The following is a 24,630-nucleotide window of genomic DNA, read 5'->3' as shown; positions in this document are numbered from 1 at the left end:
TGGACTTTCAAGACTTGTCTACTTTCTTTGGCGGTTGTATTCTTTCTGAAGACATTCGTATCGACTTGACGAGTAGCAGGCGAGCTCTCGAGAGTCGCGCTGCACCACCCAACGCCCTCGGCGATCGCGAGCAGGCGCTTCTGCAAGTTGTGATTCTTTCGCTGAGCTGAAACTTGCGCAAGGCATTCAACCTTCTACACGATCTTGAGGCCAAGGCCAGCGCTGCAGAGGACGACGATCTTCTTATTCGCATCCCTATATACAGGCTGCATCTGCAGAGGATCAAGCTGGCGCCGCCTCCGCTCTATTTCTGGTCCGATCGCAATGTTGAGACACAGACCCTTCAGACCGCTCGCGATTGCCGCGAGGCCACGGCTGCGTTCCACACGTCGCTGCAGAGATTGGAGGACAAGGTAAACAACCACTTTCAGCGCAGTCCTTCACAACGTCCGTCTTTTGTGGTCGAGAGAAGCAGCTCGGGAAGGACGGCTCTTACCGCCGCTTGCAGCAACGGCTGTACGGCCATTGTGAGATTACCGTTGGATATAGGAGCCGTCCAGGCCGGCAGGACGCCACTCAACGAAGCATCACGAAACGGACAAGTCGATTCCGGGTACCTGCCACAGAACGGAAGTAACCTCAAAAGGGAATTTTCGAAGCGCTGGGTATCCGTATCTTCATGATAGACCTCACAATATATGATTCTGTCTATCGTGTATGCTGGGAGCATCTATACTCTCTTGCCTCGATGGAAACGTTATCTATACTAGGGTGATGCCGCGTGGGGCATATCCACGATCCAGCATGGCGATGCCCCGGTCGCATCCGGTTTCGTCGACGAAGATTATTTATTCGACTTGGTAGTATGGTCGACGCTCTATATAATCATCTCATAAGTCTTGGTCTCGTTCTTTCGCTACTTGCGAGACATGTCTTATCGCTCGATTATATCGATAACGATAAGGCCCTTGGGAGCTTAGGCTGAGTGGACCCCTGACAACGCTGCAAGGCGTCGCTAGCCTGGGGCTAATTACTGGGCTGCTACTGTACCCGTAGGCGCGTCCATTACAGTGAAATTGGCACTGGTCGGGAGTCTTTACTATGTACGGACTAAAGCAGGAGCATGTCAGGTACTCCGTATTTCAAAGTCAAAACTCTCGTGGAGCAGACGTCAAAAACAACAGCATTGTTATAGACATGTCCAATACCTGAACCTGATCAAACATCAATTCTCATCCCCTACACTTACTCTTGCATTGGCCAACTCCTTCATCAGCCACTGCTGTGGAAAGTAGTCCCTGAGCGAGCATTTCTACTGCGCACTGTGCACACGCACGTGCTTCTCCCTGGCCGTCCCCGGTTCTCGCCCCATTCGACGCTTGGCCTGCAGGGCCTCCTATTCTAATTTCTACGTACTGCCAGTTCTAAGAATCGAAGAACCCTTCTCGAATCGCAAGATTCGAGTACGGTCGAGCGAGCGACGACACGCGACCGCGACGCGACGTCAGTGCCCTCTGGAACCCCCAACCATGCGTCTCACAGCCGTCGTCACAGCGCTGGCGGCACTCAGCCTCGACCTCGTCGCAGCCGCAGCCGCAGCCGACGCGGACGTCTTCTCGTCGCAACATCTCTACGACTGGGGCTGGTACGGCCTGTTCCCCTACACCAACTTCAAGTCGTACGCCAAAGGCGGCATTCCCCGCGTCAACTTCCTCAGCTGGGACGAGCGATGCATGAATGGGTACTACCTCTACACGCCCAAGGGACGCGCCGTCCCCAAAGACCAGGCTGGTCCGCGAATCATGGATGGGAAGGGCAATCTCGTCTGGTCCGGTGTCGAGGACTTTGGACAGGCGGCCGACCTCCAGGTGCAGGAGTACAAGGGCAAAAAGTACCTCACCTTCTGGAAGGACACGGAGGGCATCAGCATGGGCTGGGGGCGCGGCATTCACTACATGTTGGACGAGAATTACCAGGTGTACAAGACGTTCCGCCCCGTCGGCGAGGGCATGATGAGCGACCTGCATGAGTTCCACATCACAGAGGAGGGCACCGTCCTGCTGACCGCGTACGCGCCCCTCACCTGGGACCTCAGCCCCATTGGCGGGCCGCAGGAGGGCTGGATCATGGACAGCTGGTTCCAGGAGATCGACATTGAGACAGGCAAGCTACTCTTTGAGTGGCGGGCCAGCGAGAATGTGCCTCTGGAGGACACGGTCCGCTACTTTGCCGGTCGCGACGACGGGTTGACCCCTGAGAGGGGCTTCGACTACTTCCACATCAACAGCATGGACAAGGATAAGAGCGGAAACTACATTGTCTCGGGTCGCCACACACATTCGATTCACGGCGTGTCGCCCGACGGCCAGCTGCTCTGGACGCTCGGTGGCAAGGCCAACCAGTTTGAGGACCTCTCGGGTGGCAAAGCCATTGACTTTGCGTACCAGCATCACATTCGCATCGACGACAATGACGTGATCACCATGTTTGACAATGCAAAGGCCGAGCGCGCCGGCCCTGCACTCAAGTACGACTTCTCCCGTGGTCTTGTGATCCAGCTCGATCAGGAGAAGCGCACCGCCAAGTTCCTGCACGAGGTCTTCGACCCTGCGCATCGCAAGTACGCCGACTCCCAGGGCTCAGCGCAGCTGTGGGACGGCGGAAAGTCCATGCTGGTCGATTATGGCTTCTTCCCCTCCTTCACCGAGTTTGACACGGACACGAGCGAGGTCCTCTGCGACATGCGGTTTGGGCCCTCCCTCATGTTCCCCATTGGGTCCGTCAACAGCTATCGCGCTTCCAAGGGCAACTGGGTCGGGAAACCGCTCAAGAGACCGCACAGTCTCTACAATCCGGCCGAGGGTATCTTGTACGTGAGCTGGAACGGCGACACGGAGACGGACAAGTGGGTTCTGCAAGGCGCAGACCACAGCACGGCCGATAGCGGTCCGTGGACAGACATCAAGGAGATGCGCAAGGACGGCAAGTTTGAGGTCAGCTTTGCCATTGACGCGAGCATGCCCCCCTGGCTGCGCGTCGCGGCCGTCAGCAAGGACGGCGAGACGCTCTACCACTCGCAGAAGCTGAGTCGCGAGCTCGGCAACGTGCCACTCCCCGACGTTCTAGGCAATGTTCTCCATGCCATGCGGTGGATCTATACCCTTGTCGTCACCTGCCTTGCCCTCTATGCCTGGGACTCGACGCGTCGCTGGCGATCGACCCTTGCGCGCGTCGCGGGCAAGACGTGGCAGGTTGTGAAGCCAAAGCTGCGTCGGATCTTCTTTTGGTGGCTGCCACGCAGTGTGCGCGTGCCGACGTGGATGCGCGGCGGGCTTTGGAAAGCAAAGGGGAAACCACACGAGATGCAACCGCTGTACGACGCGGACGAAGAGCAGCGTGTATGATACGTATTGCGCGTGAGGGGGGTGTTGGTTGGTTACTCTCTGTCTTGGGGGCTGTGGTGCGCATACCTAGATCAGGGCCCCCCCAGCATGGCGTTTGGTGTCTTTTCCCCTAGAAACTGTATTCTTACTGAACATAGCACACCTACATAGCACATGGCAGCTTGGATACTGCCACGTTGGAAGTCGCATAGCGTGCTCAACGTTCTAATTGTTACTGTGTCTGCACCACGATATTCGTCTTCATCCCGTTGTTCCCACGCCGCAGACTGGCCTCGCTGCCATCATAGCTCTCCGCCTCGCTGGAGACGGCCGGTTTGCCACCTGCATGCCGACCACTATCAGCCACAGCCTTCGCCTCGTCATGGTGGCTTTCGTCGGGATCATAGATGGTGTCCATCATAATGGTGTCGTCGCCCATCCTACGCAGCCCGGGCCCGCCACTGCCGCCCCCGCCTCCTTGTTTCCTGCGCATCTTATTGTCGCTCACCTTGCTGGAGGCAAAGTCACAGTTCTTGTCGGGCGTGGCGCTGAGCTTGGAGGCGCCCCGGCGCTTGCGGAGACGTCCGATGAGGGGCCCCAGCATGGGCAGCGAGACGCACAGGATGGCAAGGTTGACCTCTGTCGTGGAGAGGAAGTCGACCCAGACCATGGTCTCGGTGATGTTTGCTATCTGGAGGGAGGTGAGTGTGAAGATGCGGCCGACGGCGACGCCCGAGACACTTGGTCTTGTTAGCCGCGAGAACACTTATCCAGGCGAGAAGGAGGAGGAAGAGGAGCAGTACGTACACGAGACCAATGAGGAAGACGGCCGTCAGGCCGGCCTTGACCTCGCGCCCAGTCTTGAGACGCCAGATCATGGGGATGGGGAGCAACAAGATGACCACGTCCGAGATGATGTTGTAGGCGCCAATGGCGATGAACACCTTGGGCCGGTCGGCGCAGGTGGCCGGAATGGTCAGGTCGTAGTTCCCCGCAAAGGGACGACACATGAGGGCGAGAAGCAGCACGTTGGCCGCGGTGTAGAGACACACAAAGCCCATGACGACCAAGGTGACGCGGCGGAAGCGCTTGCCGACAAAGACCCGCAGGTAGAAGAGCAGAACGCTGATCTTGATGGCGCTGATGGCGACCGTGTACGTGAGGGCGTACGAGATCATGAGCTGCAGGATGACCTTCAGGTTGGGCATGGTCTCGACGAGTGGATAGCCCACGCCCATGGGCAGGTAGAGGCCCTGGATGGCGAGCATGCCGAGGCCCAGCGGCGTGGACAGGATGATGAGGTAGTCGTCCCAGCCGAGCTGGGCGGACGTCGAGAGGCGGGCGAGGACGCGCAGGACCACGACGAAGACGGTGATGACGACGAGGACGCAGTTGATGATCATGTGTATCTTGACAATGGGCTTCACCGGGAAGTCGACCGCGTGGAGAGCCATGCTTGTGTTTGCGCGCGCTGCCTAAAAGCAGCCGTTGGTGTCGAGAGGTCGGTACAATGGACACACGACGTGCGCGCAAGAGGGAAAAGACACGAGTGATATGAACAATGGAAGACAAAGCTCGGTCGAGGGAACGGACGATTGATGATACATCATCGGGAACCTGTTGAGATTTGCAAGTTTGCAACCGGCAGATGTTTACACGGCAAACTTCTTGCCCTGTTTTGCTTCAAGGCCCCCTGTCCCTCTTTCGAGAGTCCCCGAGACCCGGACACCCACGCAGTCCTCAGTCCAAGTACGTATTGCCTGCACGTACTCCGTATGCGTACCGTATGCAAATGCATCCGTACATGTGTGAAGAAACGAGTCAGCAAGGAGGTTGAACTAAGGAGGTTCGCCTCGCAAGCGGGCGGCACTATTGGCGGACGTGGGTCTAGAAAGTCCCGGACTGCCTCCCCGGCTCGAACCGCGCCGGTAGGATTTCGACAGCCAGTGACGAATAGTAGTCATCTCCACTTAGTCGTTGAGGAATAGGCACTAAACTAGTCATTGTTGGTGACATCTGACGCCTGACCGCCTGGAGCTCCTTCATAACTTGGCAGGCCCCCGATCCTGGCTAGCTTGGCTCCGAATTCTTTTTACAGGGTTGTCTTGCCGGTATCAGCACGATGGAGCCAGAATCCCTCTGCGGGGTCCGCGCTCGCGATGGGGAAGAAAGAAACAGGGGGGAAAGGAGAAAGAAGGAAAAAAAGAGAAGGACAAAAAAAAATTTAAAAAAATTTAGGTGCTCATCTGTTGTAGAAAGGCCTGAGTCGGGAGACTCGAGAGTCGAGAACCCGTCTTGCCAGCGACGTGGGCGCATTGAGCGATTCGTGAGAGCATGCGAACTCTGCTCGCTTCGGCTCTACAATGTACTTGCGTAGAGTCTTGACTCGTGTCAACAATTCAGCATGTCACTCAGGAACATGTATATGTATGCGTGCGGCAACGGGGAGAGAAACTCGTCTCTGGACTCTGGCATCTGCCATGTCGCGGAGCCGCGGTCCCAAGCTTGTCAGGACACCCTTGTCCCTTGGAGGCCGGAGCACTTGTTGCCATCAGGAAATGTCTACTAATGCCGACTTTGCGTACTGCACGGATACTATCTAATAATAAGGAGTACGTAGCTCCGTACCGTGCCCTGTTATGTGCTTGGGCTGTCCGGCCAATGGTCGTGAGGACGAGCATGGCATGCAAATGTCATGCGTGCCGTACGTGTACATTCCCCGGCACACATCCAAGCCCTTGGTTCTCTTCCGATCGGAGTTCGTCAAATGACATGCATGACTTCCCAGTACGTGTCGAATCAGTTGGACATGTCCGTACTTCGTGGCCCAGCCACCGAAGCGCAACGAATGCCCTCCCTACTCCCGCACAAACGGATGCCAGACATGCGACATGCATCTGGCTGGAGTAGCCAGCTCAAGGGGCACGAGTGCAGCACGAATCACAGCGTGCAGCAGCCGCCGGGGTCCGCAGCTGGTCCAGAGTGACAGAATCCATCCCCTCCTCGCCAACGTGCTGGACACGACTATGTGGCCAAGGTACGGATACTGTCGCTATCGTGCGAAAGATGGACTGCCGACCAACATTGCCTCCAGTGCGTCCACCCCGCGAGTCCGTTCTCAGGGGTCCTGGCGAGCAGCTTATAGATAGTATCACCCTCCACCAGTTTCCCTCCAGCACAATCCCACACTCGGATCCAGACCCCCATCAGTGCCATCACATCCCGCCAGCACCACCATGTCTGAATCGTTCGACTACATTCTCGTGGGCGGCGGCACCGCCGGTCTCACCCTCGCGAGCCGTCTCACCGAGGATCCCAGCATCTCCGTCCTCGTCGTCGAGGCCGGCGCCGACCACACCAAGAGCCCCCTGGTCCTGACGCCCGGTCTCGTCGGCGCGCAGTATGGCCAGGAGGACTACGACTGGAACTTCAACTCGGTGCCGCAGCGCCTGCTGCACAACAGGCGTGTCAACACGCCTCGCGGCAAGCAGCTCGGCGGGTCGTCGGCGCTCAACTTCATGATGCTCGTCTACCCGTCGCGGCACTCGCTCGACACCTGGGCCAAGCTCGGTAACGAGGGCTGGGACTATGACGGACTGGCCCCCTATCTCGCCAAGTTTGCTACCGTGCACGCGCCGCCCTCCAAGGCCAAGGAGGCCGTGGGCCTGACCTGGCACGATGGCAACCTCACTGGTGACGGACCTCTGCACGTGTCCTTCTCCGAGGGCTATGGGCCCAACAACAAGGCGTGGCTGGATGCCTTTGAGAAGCACGGCCTGGCCATGACGGGGGACATGCGTGACGGTGCCGCATACGGTGCGTACCAGCAGCCCGCGAGCATCGACCCCAAGGACAAGACCAGGAGCTTTGCCGGCACGGCGTACTACGGCGACGAGGTGCGCAGCAGGAAGAACCTGACCGTTCTCACCGAGACGCTCGTCCACAAGGTCGTCTTTGACACCATCGCGCAAGGCAGCGAGCCCAGGGCCTCGGGCGTCCTCGTCTCGGACAAGAAGGGCAACAAGAAGACCATTTCCGCCTCGGGCGAGGTCATTGTCTGTGCTGGCGCCCTGCAGTCCCCTCAGATCCTCGAGCTGTCCGGCATCGGCCAGAAGAAACTCCTCGAGGCGCTCGACATCCCCGTTCTCGTCGAGAACGACAACGTCGGCGAGAACCTCCAGGACCACCCCATTGTCTGCCAGTCGTTCGAGGTCGCCGACGGCATCGTGTCCGGCGACGTGCTCCGCGACCCAGAGGTCCTCAACATGCTCCTCGGCCAGTACAACACGAGCCGCGAGGGCCCCATGGGACAGAGCAACATCAGCGTCGCCCAGGTGCCCCTGGCCGACGCGTCCGGCGTCATGTCCGCCGACAAGAAGAAGGCGCTCTTTGCGTCCAAGGAGGGCCTGCTCCAGGACGCGCAGGACCAGGCCATCCGCGCGCTGTACGAGGACACCAACGAGCCGATTGTCGAGTATATACTCTTCCCCAACCAGGTCGACACCACCCTCGCCGAGCCGGCCAGCATGGCGTCGTACCTCATGCCCACCCGCCCCGAGAACAGCATCACCATCATGACGCTGCACAACCACCCCTTCTCCCGGGGCAGCGTCCACATCACCAGCCCCGACGCCGGCCAGAAGCCCGCGTGGGATCCCAACTTCTCCTCCAACGCCCTCGACATTGAGGTCGTCAGCCGGCACATCCAGTTTGTCGAGACCCTGGTGGAGACGTCCCCCTTCAGGGAGATGATCAAGCCCGGCGGTCGACGCTTCCCGGACGTCAAGGGCGACACCATGGAGAACTGCCTCGAGATCATCCGCCAGACGCAGCTCGGCGACTTTCACCCGGCCTGCAGCTGCGCCATGAAGCCCAAGGAGCACGGCGGCGTCGTCGACGCGAGGCTGCGCGTCTACGGCACGAGGGGCCTGCGCGTCGTCGACGCCAGCATCTTCCCCATTGAACCGGTGGGCAACATCCAGACGACGGTGTACGCCGTGGCGGAAAAGGCGGCCGATCTCATCAAGGAGGACAGGAAGGCGTGAGTGATAGCAATAGTAGAACAATATTTTTTTCAAAATCAACCCCTTTCGGTAGATGCGTGGCTGGCAGTGTGTATGTACAATTGCAAACTCGCCCCGCAAGACAAACAGCAACGCTATGCAACGTGCAAGGGGATGCGCTATCTAGATACATGCAAAAAACCCCTCCCAGTCAATGCCTCTTGGGTGTCTTCACCCGCAGCATGCCATGCGCGCTCGCCCAGACGCTGTCCGACACCTTCTGCGGGATCTTGCGGCCCCGGAGCCGCTGGTCAATGAGCCACATGCCCACCACAAACTCGGACCGGTCCAGCATGCCGCGCTTCTTCCTGTCCACGAGCTCCCACACCTCCACCAGCTCATCCTCCGGCAGCCTCGAGCGCCGCCAAATGTCCCTGACCACGACGTTGGCGATGTACTCGGCGTAGTCCACTGGCGATTCGGCTGCTGCTGCTGTTCCGTCTCTGGTAGTGCCGGAACGAATGCTACTGGCGCCGGAGGATGTGGTGGGCAGGTGATACCCCCTGTTGGACGCCCATACCGCTTCGTATCTTTTGCGCTCCCGTGGGCGGATCTGGTCGCGCCACTTCTTCCGCGCACCCTCGTGATGGGCGTGTTTCCCGCTCCGCAGCTTGGGCCGACGACTCTTCTTGTGCCGGTCATCCTCGCTATCGGAGCTCTGCGCAGCCGCGTTGCGCATCGTCGTACGCAGGCGAGGTGAACGTGTGCGCTGCGGCAGTATCGGCGGCATCGTCGAGCCCGTGTTGGACGGTGTGAGGCGTGACGATGCCAAGGAGCCAGCCATGATGGCGCTCGTAAGTGAGTCAAAGTCGAGGTTGTTCCTCGACGGTTGCTGGGACGGTCGCTGCGACCATCGAGTGGGTGACGGGGTGTTGCGGCCAACATCCCTTTCCGTGGGCGACGGCAACCGCTGCGGCATACGTTGCGGTGGTGGAGAGCTATACGTGGGGGAGGTCGGAGCCGAGACAAAGACGTCTTGGGGTGAGTCAGTCTCAGATGTCCTCGCCAAGTCCAACTCGCTTGTTTGTATACGGCCCAGCCCGTTCTTCAGCGAACCAGCCCTTTTGACGACCCTGGTGCTTTCTCGCGGTTTGGGGGGTGTCGGTGGCTGCGGTTGTGACTTTTTGGCCCGAGGCGAATCGCGTTTCTCGGGGTCGCCTGGAGATAGCAGCTGCGGTGAAGGCCGGCTGATAGTCCTTGAATGCTGAGGGGGTGTGGGTGGTGGTGGTGGTGGCAATGGCAGTTTGTTCAGTCTTCTAGGGGCTGGTGACTGAATCTCAGGCGTCGATTGCCCGAGTACCGGTGACCGAAGCTCCGCCATGTTGTACGATGTGGATTCAGGGGGCGGTTTCGCAGCCGCTGAGCGGGGAGGCTTTGGGTCTGCGGCTACCGGTTTTGGAGGGTTGCTCGGCCTTTTCTGCGCGTCCACTGGCTTTGTGTTTGGTCTCGGCTTCTCGACCTCATCCCTCGCGGTGTGATGTTTTGTTGACCGTGGTTGACTTTCGGTTGGGGTTGGAGTATGGGCCCGCGATGCCGGCGATAGTTTGTCTTGTTTCTTGCTGGTCGCGATCCTCTCGGGGGTCGGTTTCTGTTGCATGATGACCGGCTTTGGGTGTGGTGTCTTTGGCCGGGTCGACTGCTGGGGCGGTATGTCGGGGGTTTTCTCATGCTTATGATCGCCCTCCTCCTCCTCTTCCCCTAGACTCTCCTGAGACGGATCTCTCGGCAATCTTTGGACGCGTTTCGGCGAAGGCGTCGACCTCCTGCGCGCAATGATTCCCTCATCGACGCTGCCTCCATGCCTTCTTCTCCTAGGACTGCCACCCTCAAACATCCGGATCAAGTTCCCGGTGGGCGGAATGCTCGCAGCATCGACATGCTCAGCGGCAGTAGGCGATCCGAGATGCGACGGCGACCCCGTATGTGACCTAATCGTATTCACGCTCGGCGACCTCCTGACTCTGGGACTCGGGCTGGCGCTCCTACTCGCCGCCAGTGTGGCGGCAATGAAGCTCGCGTCTTTGCCTCCATTCTTGGGTGATAGATATTGAGTTTGTTGCTGCAGCCTGGAATTGATAATGGTGCGCGCTTGCTGTTGGTCAATGTCGGGGAGTCCATTTGTACTGCCTCCGGTTGTCTGGGCGCTTATTGTCGCAGCGGCCAACGCGCGGTCGTGGGAGTCCGTTGACGGTGCTGCCAGGCCACGAGACTTGTTGCCGTTCTGGAATGCGAGGCTCGCCCCTCGCAGGGCTGCCGAGGATGCTGAGGAGGATGCAGGCAGGCCATGAAGCTGATTTGTGGTCATGGTTGTCGTCGTAGGGATCCGAGGGCTCGTCGCTCCGTCGTCACATCTCGAGGGCTACTTCGTTCGTTCGTATACGACGCTAGACAGGTAAAGCAAACGCTCGCGGCAAAATGACAACGATGGAATGAAGCGAGGGACGACGCCAGAACAGGCAGACAAGCAACGGTGAATTGACGCGAGAAGGCCGGACGCAGTGAAAGGATGGTCAGATGGGTGGGATGGATGAAAGTCGAGGGCAGCTGTCATCTGCGTTTCGTCATGCGGATCCAATCTCAGGCGACCCCGAAGTGGAAGCTGAGGCATCAACTCAATTGGCCGGGCAATGTGCGTTCGACGGGCTAGGGCCGCTAGGCACCAGCCACCCTCCGCTAATTCACGCTGCTGTCAGGGGTTCGCGTGGCAGCGACGCGGCGCTAGAAGGGCCTAAGGCGCGGCTGTCCTTGGGGACGTTCTAGGGGTTCAAGAGCTCCAAGTCCAGTCTGCACGCCTGACATGATCATCACAAGAGTCATTGCGTACTTTAATATTGACCAAACGCACGTGTGCAAATTGACATTGGACCTGGATGTTTCCATCGTCTCCTCTCCTCTCCTCTCATATGCCCTGGGTAGGTCAAATGGACAACAAGATTGCGCCGCCGCCGCAAAAACCCCAACGCCATGCTCTTACGCCTTCTCGCTGAAACAAAAACGCCAAACACAAGCATGACCAGCATAGCATAGCTCATCATCGTCATCGTCATCGTCAACAATTAGTACGCATCCTCGTCCGTCCACTCGCTCCCCGAGACGATTCTGTTTCCGTCGGCGTCCACCATCACAGCACTCACTGTCGTCGGCCCTCGCATGCGTTTGCTGCCCTGGCTGCTATCCGGGCGGAACGCTTCGTGGGCACCCTCGTGCAGGCGCTTGTTCCGCGCCGCCCGCAGCTTGGCGTAGTATGCGTCCGAGGCGTCGGGTTCGGGTTCCGAGTTGTCGTCAAAGGTCTCCCAGTTTTCTGAGCCAGAAATCTGCGTGGATGACTGAGATATTTGCCTCGACGACCCCGACGAGGTGCTGTAAATGGCTGGTGCCCGCGAGGCAGGTGCGCGGACGGTGGCATAGGGGTCGTTGTATCTCGAGTCGTAGGAGTCCTCGTAGTACGAGGGCTGGTTGTGATAAGATGACGACCCATTCGAATGTGAACTGGTGCCGGACAACCCACGCAAGACCTTGGGTCTGTCGTCGTAGACATCCTCCGGCTCTGTGTGGCGCACAATGCTTCCCGCGATGCCGGCACCCTTGTACGGATTCCTGGGCGTCTCCAGCTCGGGCACAGAGCGCAGGTCGCGCATCTTTGGTGGCGGTGCCCTCATGGGTGCCCCGTTCCTATGCAGATCACTCCTTGACTCTGGACGTGCCCTCTCGGGCGAGTTGTTGCCGTGCTTGAGATTCGATAGCGGCGCGCGGGCAGGAATCCTGCTAGGGCTGGCCTTGCCGCTGGGCTGTGCCGCCGCAGGCTTCGCGGGCGTCTTTCTGTATGTGGAGGTGGGTGTCTTAGTCATCGACCTCGGCGGGATCTGTCTCGTGACGGTGCAGCTTTGCACAGATTTGGGCGCCGCTTTGACTGCGGACGCCGGTGGCCCGGCAGGTGTCTTGGAGCGAGGTCCAGGTGCGGCGGTCCTCTTCGCCTCGCCCGCCTCAATCTCATCCAGGTAGCGCTCTCCAAAGACCAAGAACGGTCGGTCGTACTCGTCCTCCCATTTCTCGAGAATCTTACGCAATTCAGCCGTGATCTTGGGCAATTCCTTGGCAATGCGCTTGCGCATCTTCTCCTCGCGAAGAAGTTTGCCAGGGTCACGTTTTTCGCCCTTCTGTCCTCGTGCCATGAGCCGCGAGGCATCCTGGCTCGATGTGGCAAGGTCGTCGCGCTCTTTGATGAGAGACTTGTGGCGGTCAATCAGCGACAGAGTGGGTGCGCGCTGCTCCTTGAGCGCCTCCAGCCGCGCAATCTCCCTCTCGTGAGCCTCGAGCAGGGCATCGCTGTAGACGTCTGAAAAGGCAGGTGTGAACTCGAGCATCTCGTCCTCGGAAAAATACAGCGAGTCCCAGAGTTCCTGAAGCTTGACCCGAGAATCCTCCACGAACAGGTGCAGGTTTTGTCGCTTGAGCTCATTGAGCCTGACGAGCTCATCCTCGAATTCATTGATCTGTCGAACGCCGCAGCCGCGGTTCGCGTTGAGGAAAGCCTTGGTCTCGCCAGCGTCGACGTCGAGCTTGATCCAGAGGGTCTCCACGGCGGCCTTGAGACTCTGCAGCTTCTTCTCGCGGTTCTTCTTCTCTTCCGACAACTTGTCGCGCTTAGCGAGGAGTCGAGCGAGATCCTCCTCGTGCAGACCGAGCTGCTCTGGCGATTCGCGGTAGTACTTTACTATGGCACCGTCCTGCTGAGCCTGAGGGATGCCAAGCTCTGCCCAGAGTGAAATGATACTGTTGGCTAGACTCTGTACAGTGGCGATCCGCTGTGTGTATTCTTCGTAGACGCGGGTGAACTCGACATCAAGGCGGTCTACATAGCTAGGCGAGAGATCAAACGTCGGCGGAATCGAGGCATTGGGACTGGTGGGTGGGAGAGCGATCTGGACAAAGGTAGGTTCCAAGTGCGACGAGTAGGACTCGAGAGCCTCGACAAGTTCTGTCTCGTTAGCGCGGGCAAATTGCGTACGACGGCCGAGTCAACTCACTCTTGACCTGCTCGAAGCGCTCTCTGTGTAGGCGCTGGATCTGCTGGTGCTTCTCCTTGAGGTGCGCTAGGCACCGGTTGAGAGGATAGGTGATTTGCATGCTGTCATCGTCGCGACTTCGTTTCGAGTCGTCGAGCGATGTCTCCATCTGATGGATGGCTATGATGATCTTCTTGGCTTCTTCGACCATCTCCTTCTTCTCGGCATTGACATGGCGGACTTGGCCTTCTAGGGCCTCTGAGAGCGATTCGAAAAGCTGGAGCGGTCAGTACCTTTATCTGCAGCAGCACGGAAGAGCGCAATAAACAACACCGGCCAGCGTACCTCGGCTTCGCGTGCTTCGCGCTCGTGGCTGGGCACGCCAATCTCGTCGAATAGGCCATGCAGCTGGGCTACGCTCGAGTTAACCTGCTGCGCCAGGTAGCTCGTGTCCATGGTGGCGCGCGCGATGAAGCTGGTGACGATGCGTGCGTGGTGCGTTCTCCCAGTGAGATGGGAGGTGTGCGCTTCTGGAATGTCGCGTGTCGCGGGGCGCGATGTCTCGGTCTGTGCAAGAGCACACTGTGTGTTTACTCGTCGTGCACGCTGCGGGTCGGGGTCTGGCAATGCAGGGCGCGATGGTGGCAGGGCATGCTAATGGTACTCGAGAATGAGGTTTTCGACAGAGTGGCTCGAATATGGTAGCCGGGAACACCGCCAGTGAAGGCTTTGTTGACGATGATGTTGACGGATGGTTGCACGAAGCGGGAGGATGCGTGATCCACTTGTATGATGGCGCGCCGGAGTATAAACTCAACAAGTGGGTGTGCGGGTGGATGGTGTTTTTTCTCAACCTGGAGGTTGATTCAGTTGGCATGGTAACCATGCAGACCAGCGTTTCAGCAGCAAGACAAGCATGCCCATGCGCTCATCGCTTTTTTCTGTTGTTTTCTGGAGAAATATCCGATCTGGCATTGTGTCAATTTTAACAAGGATGACCCTTCGAACAGTTTTGTCTAATGCATTTCGGAGATACAAAGTAAATTTGACTGGTTTTGATAAAAGCGCAGCTTCTGTGATCGAGATGCAGTTCTGTTTGAATCAGCTAACTACAACTCGGAGCCACCACGGGCAAAGTGTGGTGCTATTTGGCGTATAGTCATACATCACAGACACTTTCGCTGCAGGTAGTGAATACCACGCAGACATCATTGACGTTCTAATTGTGATAGATATTAGGTCGGATCATTGTGATGGTGTAAGTAGACAAAGCTGCAGGGTAGCTAGGCTCGAATGCGCAAAGTTGCGAGACTTCTATCAACTATTTCAGGAAAACAGACGGGCAGACTATTTTGGAAGCTTAAGAGCTAGAGATCGCCGATTCACATTGAAAAGTTCAGATACCATCTCATACATCGCTTTCTAACTCATTGCTCGCAACACTGCCGTAACGCAACACTAGCATATCCTCCCTCGAAAAGTTCCGCAAATCGTCCAGATCCAAGCTCTCGCACAGGCCACAACCCTTGGGCGGCGTGTGGCCTCTGCTCAAATCCACAAGATGCTGCGCAGTATCCCAATGTGGCGGACTGCTGGTAGCATTGCTTGGTATAGCAGTCGTCGTAGTCGACATGGGGTGAATCGACGAACACATCTGGGGGCCATTGGCGTGATCATAGTGGAAGGTAACGGGCGGTAGGGTAAACCCTGACAGCGCTTTCTGAGGTGTGGTAAAAGAGGAACTGGCTATGTCAGCATCCAATTTGGGGCGAGTAGTCACAGAGCGCTTACATCTCGGTATCTGGTAAGCCAACATGTTCTTCCGCCGTGCGTGGTGATAGATCTCGGACGCCTTGGCGCATCTTAGACAGCCACCTGCTCACTGTGCTGGCATATAAAGTCGATACAGGAAATAGCGCCCCCATCATCTTAAGCAATTCCACGTTGGCTTCGGTTGATTCGACGGCCTCCTTGACCCTCTCGCTGACATCGGCCCTGCCAACCGGCAAGATCCGCGCAACATAGTACAACATCACCCGGCTGCTCTCGAGGGCGAACCATGGCAGCGCGGCGTCGCTGAGAAGCCTTGGACCGTGCTCCGCTGCCTCAACAAGTAGACGTGAAATCTGTCGCGCATGAAAGTAGCCTTCGGCCTGCAATGCTTGCCGGGCCTCACTCTGCTCTGGCGGGAAACTGGGTGAGTTTGGCAGGCTGTACAGCTCAGGCAAGGCGACCTTGTACAGCTCTAGATAAGCGTGATGATAGGTGCAGTGGATCAGCATCAGCGCACCCAGTTGGTTCGAGTCCAGCCTTGCGTAGATGGTGTCCGGGGAGTATTCCACAAATTCGGGCAGCTCTCGCCTCCATCGCGACATGTGCGCGTCCAAAGCGGCAAACTCGCTGCTGGGCATCCACGGCGCGGGACCGGTATCGGGCTTGGAGGCATAGGTGCTGGCGCGTTTCCAGAGCGTGACGATGCGTATGTAGTAGGCCATGATGCCCATGTTATCCGCAGGTTTCCTAGGAACCATGGCGGGACTGAGACATTGCAGGACGTGTCCAACCCCCAGAGTCTCCGTAACACTTGCTATACGAAGACCAAAGTTTCTTTCATTGCAGGGCAGTTGGATTTTGATTTCTGACTCTTTCATCGTGACGAGAGGATCCGTGTTCCAGGCGTCTAAGAGATAGCAGGCCCACATCAGGCGGCGTCGCGATTCGCGAGCAACAACAGAGGGACTTGACGTATCAATGCACAGAATGTCAGCTGATGTTTCGCGATGGAGCTGCAGAGACTGCGCTGCACGTATAGCCCAAGCACTAAGCATGGATGCCTGCGAGTGCTCCCCTTGCCGGTAGCGAAAGTCGCATGACAATACGGTAGCCTGCAAGGCGCTTTAGTCAACGGAAGCCCAGTGACAGAAATGACATACCATGAGTCGGTGTATGGAGATCTTGCCATAATTGCTCATCAACATGGACTCTGCCTTGTCAGCCCACTGATTACCTGCGGCTCTGACAAAGCCATCACCTGGCAGTTGCTCGAATTGTCCTAGGCTCAATGCGTGGAATCTTCCTCGGTCAGCTATATGCATCGATGGATCGTTGGCACTTACTTGGCGCCGTGAGCACATATCATGTGCAACAAGGCCGAGTCATCATCCGAATCGATACCATTGTCCAACTGCCGCATGAAGCTAGGTTTATGCACGAAGGCGAAGCACCGTATGGGATGGATGTTGGCAAAGTAATGCTCCACAAGCCTCCTGGCTTGTCGTGGAGGTGGTATCTCACGAGATAGTAGCCACTGCAGAGTGTCGCTTGGCTCAACTGGAAGTGGTGCGTTTGGCGCCTCAAGTCTTTCACTCATTACTTCGGCATTCTCTTCGGTCTTGACCCCTTGTGATGCGGGACTGAAGTTCTTCGTCCAGCGAGGTGTACTGCCCCCGTCGTACACACAATCAATGCCCTTGGCGCTACACCTTGCACAGCATGGTCTATCCCCGTTGCATTTTGTCTTGGACAAGCGGCAGCTCGTACAACTCCTGTATGTCCGCGTTTTCCGAAGTGAGGATGCCGCTGAAGATGTCACGCTTGCTCTTCGTCCTGCAGTTGGCGAGGCGAGCCCCAAGTTGTCGTCTACACAGTCTAGCTGAAGACGCTCGCAGTTGCGACAGACGTTGGGTCGCCCGTCACATTTCACCTGATTCCTTCTCAGCCTTATTTCTTATTTGCTGTCCTGACCTCTTTCACGTGCTCACCTTGCGCGCCCGGCATACTCGACAGCCCATGTTGGACCTCTCGCTTACTCGATTCTTTCTTGAAGTTGCGGGGAGGAGGAACACCCAGAGGACAAGAAAGGGCGACAGCCCGATCGTTCCAGGGCCCTACTTCAAACGTGTTGCCGATCAGCCGAATTGCGTGTAAATTCTAACACGAGAATCTCTGCCCAATCGAGACACCGCGCAATGACGTGCTCTAGAGGACTCAAGACGTCTTTACCGTTCTCGCCGGCAAATGGACACTGAGTCCAGGGTCCGAGTAGTAATTGGAATGAGCGAGGTGCACAGGTAGAATAAGGAGCGGCGTGATGTGGGCTGGGTAGGTCGTGGTCTTATTACGGCTGCGTCGCACTGCGGGCAGACTAGACATGGTTGATCTAGAACCACATCATACCCCGACGGTCCAAACGGCAAATCACCTGGGCGGGAGTGAACGTCTCGTATTGTACGGGGATAGCACGTGCCCATCTGCAGAATTGCAATAAGTGCTCGTCCACATCGCTAACATTGGGCTCGTGTTGGTTTGAGTGCGCCTTGGGCCGAAAGCAGTCATGTTGGCTGCCTTATCGATTACGTATCAGCGCGCAGGGGACACCACCACACGGCAGTCCCAATGCTGCTGGGGCCTGGAGACACTCATCCTTTATCAGATTGATGAAGTAGTGAACCGGCGAACACGCGCAACGAGCGAGAACTGAAACCATTGAAGCGTGTCGTATGTGACGATAAGGGGCCCATGACTATTTCATAGAACTGAATTCCTTATCGCACATGATAAGCCGATAGAGGGCGATAAGCCGGCCCCAGACCCACCACGGCAAAAAAGTTTCCCAAAGTACTACGACCGCCAAACCACCATCACCAACATCGTATTCTTGCTTCAAGTCCAGGTCTCGTCGCCAACATGCGGTAGGTCTCCTCTAACACCACTGAGACTCTGAAAGTGAGACGAGGAACTAACTTGATCACAGTGTCGACCCCTGTTTCTTCTGCGGGCGCCCGTCCTACCCCTCCAAGGGCATCACCTTTAACCGCAACGATGGCCGCTCCTTTCGCTTCTGCCGCAGCAAATGCCACGCCAACTTCAAGCTCAAGCGCAACCCCCGCAAACTAAAATGGACAAAGGCCTTCCGCAAGGCGGCCGGCAAGGAACTCACCGTCGACTCGACCCTCGCTTTTGGCGCTCGCCGCAACATCCCCATCCGCTACGACCGTGATCTGGTCCAGAAGACGCTCAAGGCCATGGAGCGCGTGTCCGAGATCCGCGCCCGTCGCGAGCGCGTCTTCTACAAGAACCGCATGAAGGGCAACAAGGCTCGTGAGCTCGCCCGCGCACGGAGACTGGTCGCGGAGAATGAGCACCTGCTGCCGAGACTGCGCGGCAGTGAGAAGAAGAGGATGGTGGAGATGGGTGCCGATGAGGAGGATCTCGAGCTTGAGGAGGCAAGACTGCGCGATGGCAAGAAGGCCGTCAGCAGGGCATTCGGCGGTGAGCAAAAGAGACTCAAGGTGCGGATTGATGATGATGTGGAGGATATGGAGGCTGGCGTGGATGAGATGGACGTGGAGGAATAGAGACAAAGAAAAACAGAACATATGTTCGTGCGGGGGCTACGTTACTTTACTTCATGGCGTTTAGGTCAAGCAGGTTACGGAAAGAAATGGAAATGACTAAGAACAGCTTGGTATTCTTTTGTTTTTGAACGCCGTAATCTATGCAAGTAGTATTCGTAACAATTATCCTTCCATCTCCTCGTCCTCCTCGGCAGCGGCAGCCTCGGCCGCAGCCCTCTTGGCCTTGTGCGCCGCGACCCACGCATTCGCCTTGACCATGATCTTGTCTTTGCCCTTGGGGTCCCTCTTCTCTTCCCAGGCAGCCCATCGCCGGAACCAGCTCTCGGCCTGCTTGGGCTTCAAGCCCTTGACCCTGGTCCTCCTTTCAAAGACATCTCGCACAGCCGTCTCATCATCACCCTCAAGGTCAAGCAGTTGACTCCACAGATCACCCTTCTTGGGGTAAGCAGCTAGCAGACCCTCAAACATGGTGCGTCCTTGCTCAGGGTTGCCATTGGGCGACCGGAACTCAAGCGCAGCCAGGCGGCTGATGATGTTCTGGTGGTGCAACTTGGGCAATTGTTGCATGGCACGGGGAAGGAGAGCACGCGCACGGGCTGGGTCGGCGCGAGTAACGTGCAGGAAGTGAGCGTAGTTGTACCACACGTTTGGTGATTTGGCGCCGAACTTCTTGACCATGGCTTCAAAGAGGGCATCGGCGTCCTGTCATGGTTAGCAATGTCTTCTATGCATGGGAGAGTGGTGCTTACCTTGAGCCTGTCCGACTGGATGTACATGCTAGCCAGTCGCTCATAGACCTCCTGCTCGTCGTTGACCTGACAGGCCCTCTTGAAGACATCCTCGACTGTCTCCTTGCTGCCGTACATGATCTCGAGGTTGAGATAGGCGCCCCAGACGGCGAGCTTCTCAGTCTCCTCGGTCATGTCAATGGTCCGGATGGCCTTCTCGGCCACCTCTCGCGCCTTCGACAGCTCGCTCACTTGCATCTGGAAGGCCATGTACTGGATCCATCGCTCGGACGAGTTGGGCTCAATCAGACACAGGCGCTCATGATCAAAGGCGGTCTGCGGACCGTTGGTGTCAAGGTCAGCTGTGCGATCCACCTCAATCTCGGTACCCTTGCGCTTCTTGGGCTTGACCTCGGTAGGTTGGCTCTCGCCCTCGTCCTCGGAGCCGGACTCTGCAAAGGCATCAGCTGCCCACGCAGATTTCTTGCCGGCACCAAGACCGCCAGCTCGAACCTCGTCATCATCGGACTCTGCCTCGTCGTCTTCATCCTCGTCTTCATCCTCGTCTCCCTCGTCCTCGGAGTCTGTCTCTCCGGCTGCGACAATCTTCAGCATGGCACCGCCGTCATCCATCTCGACGTCACTGTCGTGCTCGTCATCGTCATCGACCTCGTCCTCGTCCTCATCATCTTCATCTTCGTCGTCCAGCGCGGCACCCTCGTCCATGTCTGTGTCATCTTCGTCAAACAAGGAGGGCTTCAGCCCAAAATTAATCCTCCTCTTCTTGAGATCGATGTCCAGGATCAACGCCTTGACGACATCGCCCTCCTTGTACAACTTGGTAGCGTCGTCCACCGGCTTGTCGGCCATCTGGCTTCTGTGGCACAACCCACTGACATTGGCCGAGTTGTCGATGCCGATAAAGGCACCAAAGTCTTCCACCTTGCGGACCTTGCCTGTCACAACCTGTCCCTTCTTGAAGTCGTTGAGTGTTTTGGGAGCCACATAGTTCTCCTGGTCAACGACTGAGGTCTTCAGAGTCAGCTCGAGCTGCTTTGTGACCGGGTCAACAGAAAGGACGCGCGTCTTGACGAGCTGGTCGATCTGGAACTCGTCCTTCCAATTCTTGAGGAATCGGTCGGATAGGTTGGAAATCTTGACAAAGCCAGTGACCTGACCACCCAGGAGCACAAAGACACCCTTGTCGGCGACATTCTTGACGAAACCACGGATGACATCGCCAGGAGTGATTTGTGAGAAGTCGGTAATCTCTTTGTCGACGACCGGCAGCGTTGAGCTCATGATGCGTGAAGGGCGCACCGAGAGCCGAAGGCGCTTGTTGCTCGTATCGACCTCAACAACAGACACGCGCACAATGTCGTTCTTGTTGTACTGCGTAGTGTTGACATCCTTGAAATCATCCTTCATATCAGGCAGATGCACAGGCCCAGAGACTTCGTCGCTCAACTTTACAAGGATCTGGCGGTCGTTGACTTTGGTGATACGACCAGCTACAACCATGTTCTTCTTGAGCGTGGACCAGGTGACCGCGGGCGCAGTAGTGCTTGAGCGCGCAGAAAGGTCCAATCGGTTGTTGCTGGCATCGACAGCGGTGACCTTGGCTTTCAGGGCTGAACCGATGGGGAAGTTGGCAGACAAATTGTCAAGCTGCGAGACGTCGTCCGAGGCCTCCATGATTGCAATGCGGCCACGTACGTTGGGTGAGATGTTGACCCAAAGGTATTGCGCGGTGACGTTGTTTACGAATGCAATCTGCTGGTCGCCAAGCTTGAGTTGTCCCAGTGCCAGAGGCTCAACAGGTCCCGCCTCAGCGAGGTGGCTGCCCTTGACTGTCAACTCAAGAACGGAATGCGCCGAGCGATGCGAGAAGGGTAGGAAACGGTGGTCCTTGGCGTCGTGAACGCCAATGACCTTCGCCTTGAGGGTCTGGCCTCTGTGAAACTTGGCCAAGGGTTCCTTCGGATTGTCGATCTCCTCCCAGGTATCAAAGCATTGGGACACGTCGATACGTCCCTGGACGGTACTGTCCACAACAAAAACGTTCATCTGCGTCTCCTTGATGGACCTGACCTTGACCCTGATGATGCTTCCTTCGGACAAATTGTCTTGGGGCGCGACCTTCTCCTTACCCTTGCGCTCAGGGGTCTCAATGCTCGCGTCGGCTGGAGCCACTAGGATGCGCTGCATGTCTGGGATGGTAGAGACGACCTTCACTTCGAGGGATTGATGTTTGTGCATGCCAAAGTCGGCGAGCGCATGAGTCTCCGCTGGTAATCGTGACTTGGGCAGCAGGGCGTGGAGCATGCCACCAAACTGAACGAACACTGCGGTTAGAGTGATGTGCCTCACATAACCGGGCACAACAGCGCCCTCTTGCACCTCGTCGAAGCTGGTGAGCAACTTGCCCTGCTTGGCAGCCTCCACGAGGCTAGGCTTCTGGGACAAGACGATAGCCCGTCGCTTCTCGTCCATGTCAATGACAAGCAACTCCGACATGGCCTGTCCCACGTTGATGCGCTTAAGCTTAAACTCGCACTTGCTCAGGGACTTGTCCAACAGATGGCCAACCGGCAGAACAGCCTTGAGGCCGCTGTCAGCGAGCTCCAGGTAAAGCTGGTCTTCCGACTTTTGCGTGACCTTGGCATTCACAAAGTGTCCAACCTTGAGCTTCTTCAGAGCTTCCTGCTTATCCAGGCCGAACGCAGCAGGGTCCTTGCAAGATACCACGAGGCGCTTGGCCTCGGGATCGACATCAAGGACGTGAACGGACACGACCTGGCCAACGCGAAAGTGCTCATGAGGATCACGGATGTACGCCTCGCTCATCTCAGACACGGGCAGATAACCCCTGATGCTACCGTAGAACTGGATGAAAGCACCGTTGTTCTGCAACTTGACGATCGTGCCGGGGGCCTGCATTCCCACGCTGATCTCAGTGTAATCCTTGACGACGGGAGCGTCCGAGTTGACAAGCGTCTTCTTCATCGTCAGGCGCATCCGCTTCCTTGAAGGGTTCGTCGACAGAACACGGGCCTTCACCTTCATGCCCTCTCGGAACTTCTTCTCGGGGTGCTGCAGACGGACATCCGACAAATGGCGCTCGGGTACTAGGCCAGTGATACCCTCAGCAAGCTTGAGGATCAAACCGCTGACACCCTCCTCGTTGATCACAAGCTTCTCGACCTCGCAGGTGACCACGGCACCAATGGGCACATCGTCCATGCGGATAAATGGCTGTTCTAGCACGCTCTTCTGGAAGGAGACGAGGAAGATGCCGTCCACCTGATTGTAGCCAACCACGCGACCCTTGTGCTCTGAGCCAGTCTTGAAAGCACCGCTGGTCTCGTACAGTGCGTCAACCTTGCCATCCTTGACGCGGGAAATGTGCACGAAACCACTGAATCCAGGCACACCCACATCGACAAAGAGACCGATTTCGCCTTCGACGTGGCGGACGGTGCACTTCTCGATCAACGAAGAGATGGGCAGTACCTCAGTCGGCAACTTTGTGCTCTTGGTTGGGAGCTTCCTGCCCATGGACGTAATGTGTGGCAGCAGAGAAATACCCAGCTTGGGCTCCTTAGCAGAAGGGAATGTGCAGATGACACGAGCCTTGACCTTGGAGCCAATCTTGTACGTGCTGTCCAGATCAGTACCCTCGGGACCGACGCCAGAGTGAATCACATCGGCGGTGACGTCCAAAGACCCCATGACTTTACCCGCAAGACCGCGCCTATCCGTGTTTGTCACAAGGACGTCCGCAGTTGTACCGGGCAAGAAAGCGTTGATTGTCGTGGCGTCCTCGGGGTAGGCCTTGGGGTTGTTCAGGCGCTTCTCGAGAAGCGAAAGCTGGACGATCTTGCCGCCCTTGCTGTTCACTGAACAGAGAAAGACAGCGCCGGGCTGAAGTCTCTCTTCGCTGATGGCGGACGGGATTTCCTTCTTTGGCAGGAAAGCCCTGGTCTTCGAGATGCCCAGATCCATGACACAGCCGTGATCTTCCACGCTTATGACAGATGCCATGACCGAAACGTTGTTTACTAGTTCGTCCGAACCCATGCCTGTGTTTGCCTCGGTTGGCCTGAGAGACAGCTCGATCTTGCGTCTTCCTTTGCCGCCAGCGGAGTCGTCCATTGTTGAGACGACGTAGACACGTAGGTACTGGCCGACTGTGAATATTGACTGGAGATCCACATCGCTGTCGTTCTCCTCTTCTTCATCATCGTCTTGCTTGTCTTCGTTGGCGACATGTTCCAGCTTCTGGGTCAACTGTTCGGAGATGGCGACGATCGAGACATGACCGATCAGGTTGTTGGGCAAGGTGACTTCGAGATCGAGGGCATTGATTCGGGAAATTTGTCCTAGCACCAGCGACCCCTTGACCAACTTTTTGAAACTCAAACTCTCGACCTTGACGGAATCTTCCTCATCCTGCGCACCCTTCTTGTCGCCCTTTCCTTTGCTTACTTTGGCCTTGATCTGCTTCTTGGCCTTGGTGCCTTTCTTGGTGGTGGTGAATTCGTCTTCCCGCATAGCATCCGCTTTAGCCTCCATATGGATCTGCTTCTGCTCCAGAGGCGTCAGGACGCTGCCGCCACCACGAGGAAACATTGGCTCCTCGTCTTTGAGGACAGAGACGGCCGATTTGGCGGGACGGTCTCCCTTTGGTTTCGCATCCTTCGTGGGCGCATCCTTTGTCTTCTTCGCCGTTTTCGCCGGCCGGTCGCCGCCGGGGGCGTCCTTTCGTTTGAGGGCGCTCATTGCGTGCAAGGCGTTGAGGATGTATAACTGTTACGCGGGCCGACTGGCGCAATTGATGGCCCTGAATTTTTTTTCGACGCGGCGAGCGATAACGATAACGGCCGAGTACCTGCTGGTGGACATTTAGGTGGGGGGCAACTGCTTAGTCACCCGCCTGCTTCACTCACTGCCAGCACCCACTGCGGAATCGGTGCCGTCACTTTCCTCGGTTGGGTTGGGTTCCGGGTAAGTTCGTACCTTGAGTAGTTATCATGGCATCGTCATTTGCACGTGCAAGCCAGGTCAGTCCATCGGTCACGACGACTAGGTCG

At 57.1% G+C, this 24,630-nt stretch overlaps 7 protein-coding genes across 7 annotated transcripts; 3 read left to right on the top strand and 4 right to left on the bottom strand.

Annotated features, from left to right (window-relative positions):
- Positions 1–1,529: 1,529 nt before the first annotated feature.
- J7T54_005224 (Arylsulfotransferase (ASST)) lies at positions 1,530–3,404 on the top strand (the record flags this gene model as incomplete). The annotated part of the gene is made up of 1 exon (XM_051508654.1): positions 1,530–3,404. One exon carries the CDS (start codon positions 1,530–1,532, stop codon positions 3,402–3,404), a length of 1,875 nt encoding a protein of 624 aa, XP_051360266.1.
- Positions 3,405–3,615: 211 nt separating this feature from the next.
- J7T54_005223 (integral membrane) lies at positions 3,616–4,837 on the bottom strand (the record flags this gene model as incomplete). Its single annotated transcript, XM_051508653.1, has 2 exons — positions 3,616–4,123; positions 4,191–4,837. The coding sequence occupies 2 exons, from the start codon at positions 4,835–4,837 to the stop codon at positions 3,616–3,618; spliced, it is 1,155 nt and encodes a 384-aa protein (XP_051360265.1).
- Positions 4,838–6,619: 1,782 nt separating this feature from the next.
- J7T54_005222 (uncharacterized protein) lies at positions 6,620–8,428 on the top strand (the record flags this gene model as incomplete). Its single annotated transcript, XM_051508651.1, has 1 exon — positions 6,620–8,428. One exon carries the CDS (start codon positions 6,620–6,622, stop codon positions 8,426–8,428), a length of 1,809 nt encoding a protein of 602 aa, XP_051360264.1.
- A 169-nt stretch (positions 8,429–8,597) lies between these two features.
- On the bottom strand, positions 8,598–10,751 carry J7T54_005221 (increased rdna silencing irs4; the record flags this gene model as incomplete). Its single annotated transcript, XM_051508650.1, has 1 exon — positions 8,598–10,751. One exon carries the CDS (start codon positions 10,749–10,751, stop codon positions 8,598–8,600), a length of 2,154 nt encoding a protein of 717 aa, XP_051360263.1.
- A 751-nt stretch (positions 10,752–11,502) lies between these two features.
- On the bottom strand, positions 11,503–15,983 carry J7T54_005220 (Anaphase spindle elongation protein-like protein; the record flags this gene model as incomplete). The annotated part of the gene is made up of 5 exons (XM_051508649.1): positions 11,503–13,424; positions 13,474–13,729; positions 13,798–14,019; positions 14,867–15,194; positions 15,244–15,983. 5 exons carry the CDS (start codon positions 15,981–15,983, stop codon positions 11,503–11,505), a joined length of 3,468 nt encoding a protein of 1,155 aa, XP_051360262.1.
- A 2,155-nt stretch (positions 15,984–18,138) lies between these two features.
- Positions 18,139–18,809, top strand: J7T54_005219 (Ribosome biogenesis protein-like protein; the record flags this gene model as incomplete). Its single annotated transcript, XM_051508648.1, has 2 exons — positions 18,139–18,143; positions 18,206–18,809. The coding sequence occupies 2 exons, from the start codon at positions 18,139–18,141 to the stop codon at positions 18,807–18,809; spliced, it is 609 nt and encodes a 202-aa protein (XP_051360261.1).
- Positions 18,810–18,971: 162 nt separating this feature from the next.
- Positions 18,972–24,319, bottom strand: J7T54_005218 (uncharacterized protein; the record flags this gene model as incomplete). Its single annotated transcript, XM_051508647.1, has 2 exons — positions 18,972–19,511; positions 19,559–24,319. 2 exons carry the CDS (start codon positions 24,317–24,319, stop codon positions 18,972–18,974), a joined length of 5,301 nt encoding a protein of 1,766 aa, XP_051360260.1.
- Between the last annotated feature and the right edge of the window lie 311 nt (positions 24,320–24,630).

This window comes from Emericellopsis cladophorae, assembly GCF_022114955.1.
Source record: "Emericellopsis cladophorae strain MUM 19.33 chromosome Unknown NODE_47_length_183754_cov_115_773156, whole genome shotgun sequence".
Taxonomy (NCBI): Eukaryota; Fungi; Ascomycota; class Sordariomycetes; order Hypocreales; family Bionectriaceae; genus Emericellopsis; species Emericellopsis cladophorae.
The sequence above is the reverse complement of the archived record's forward strand: the minus strand, read 5'-3'. Positions and strand labels throughout refer to the sequence as shown.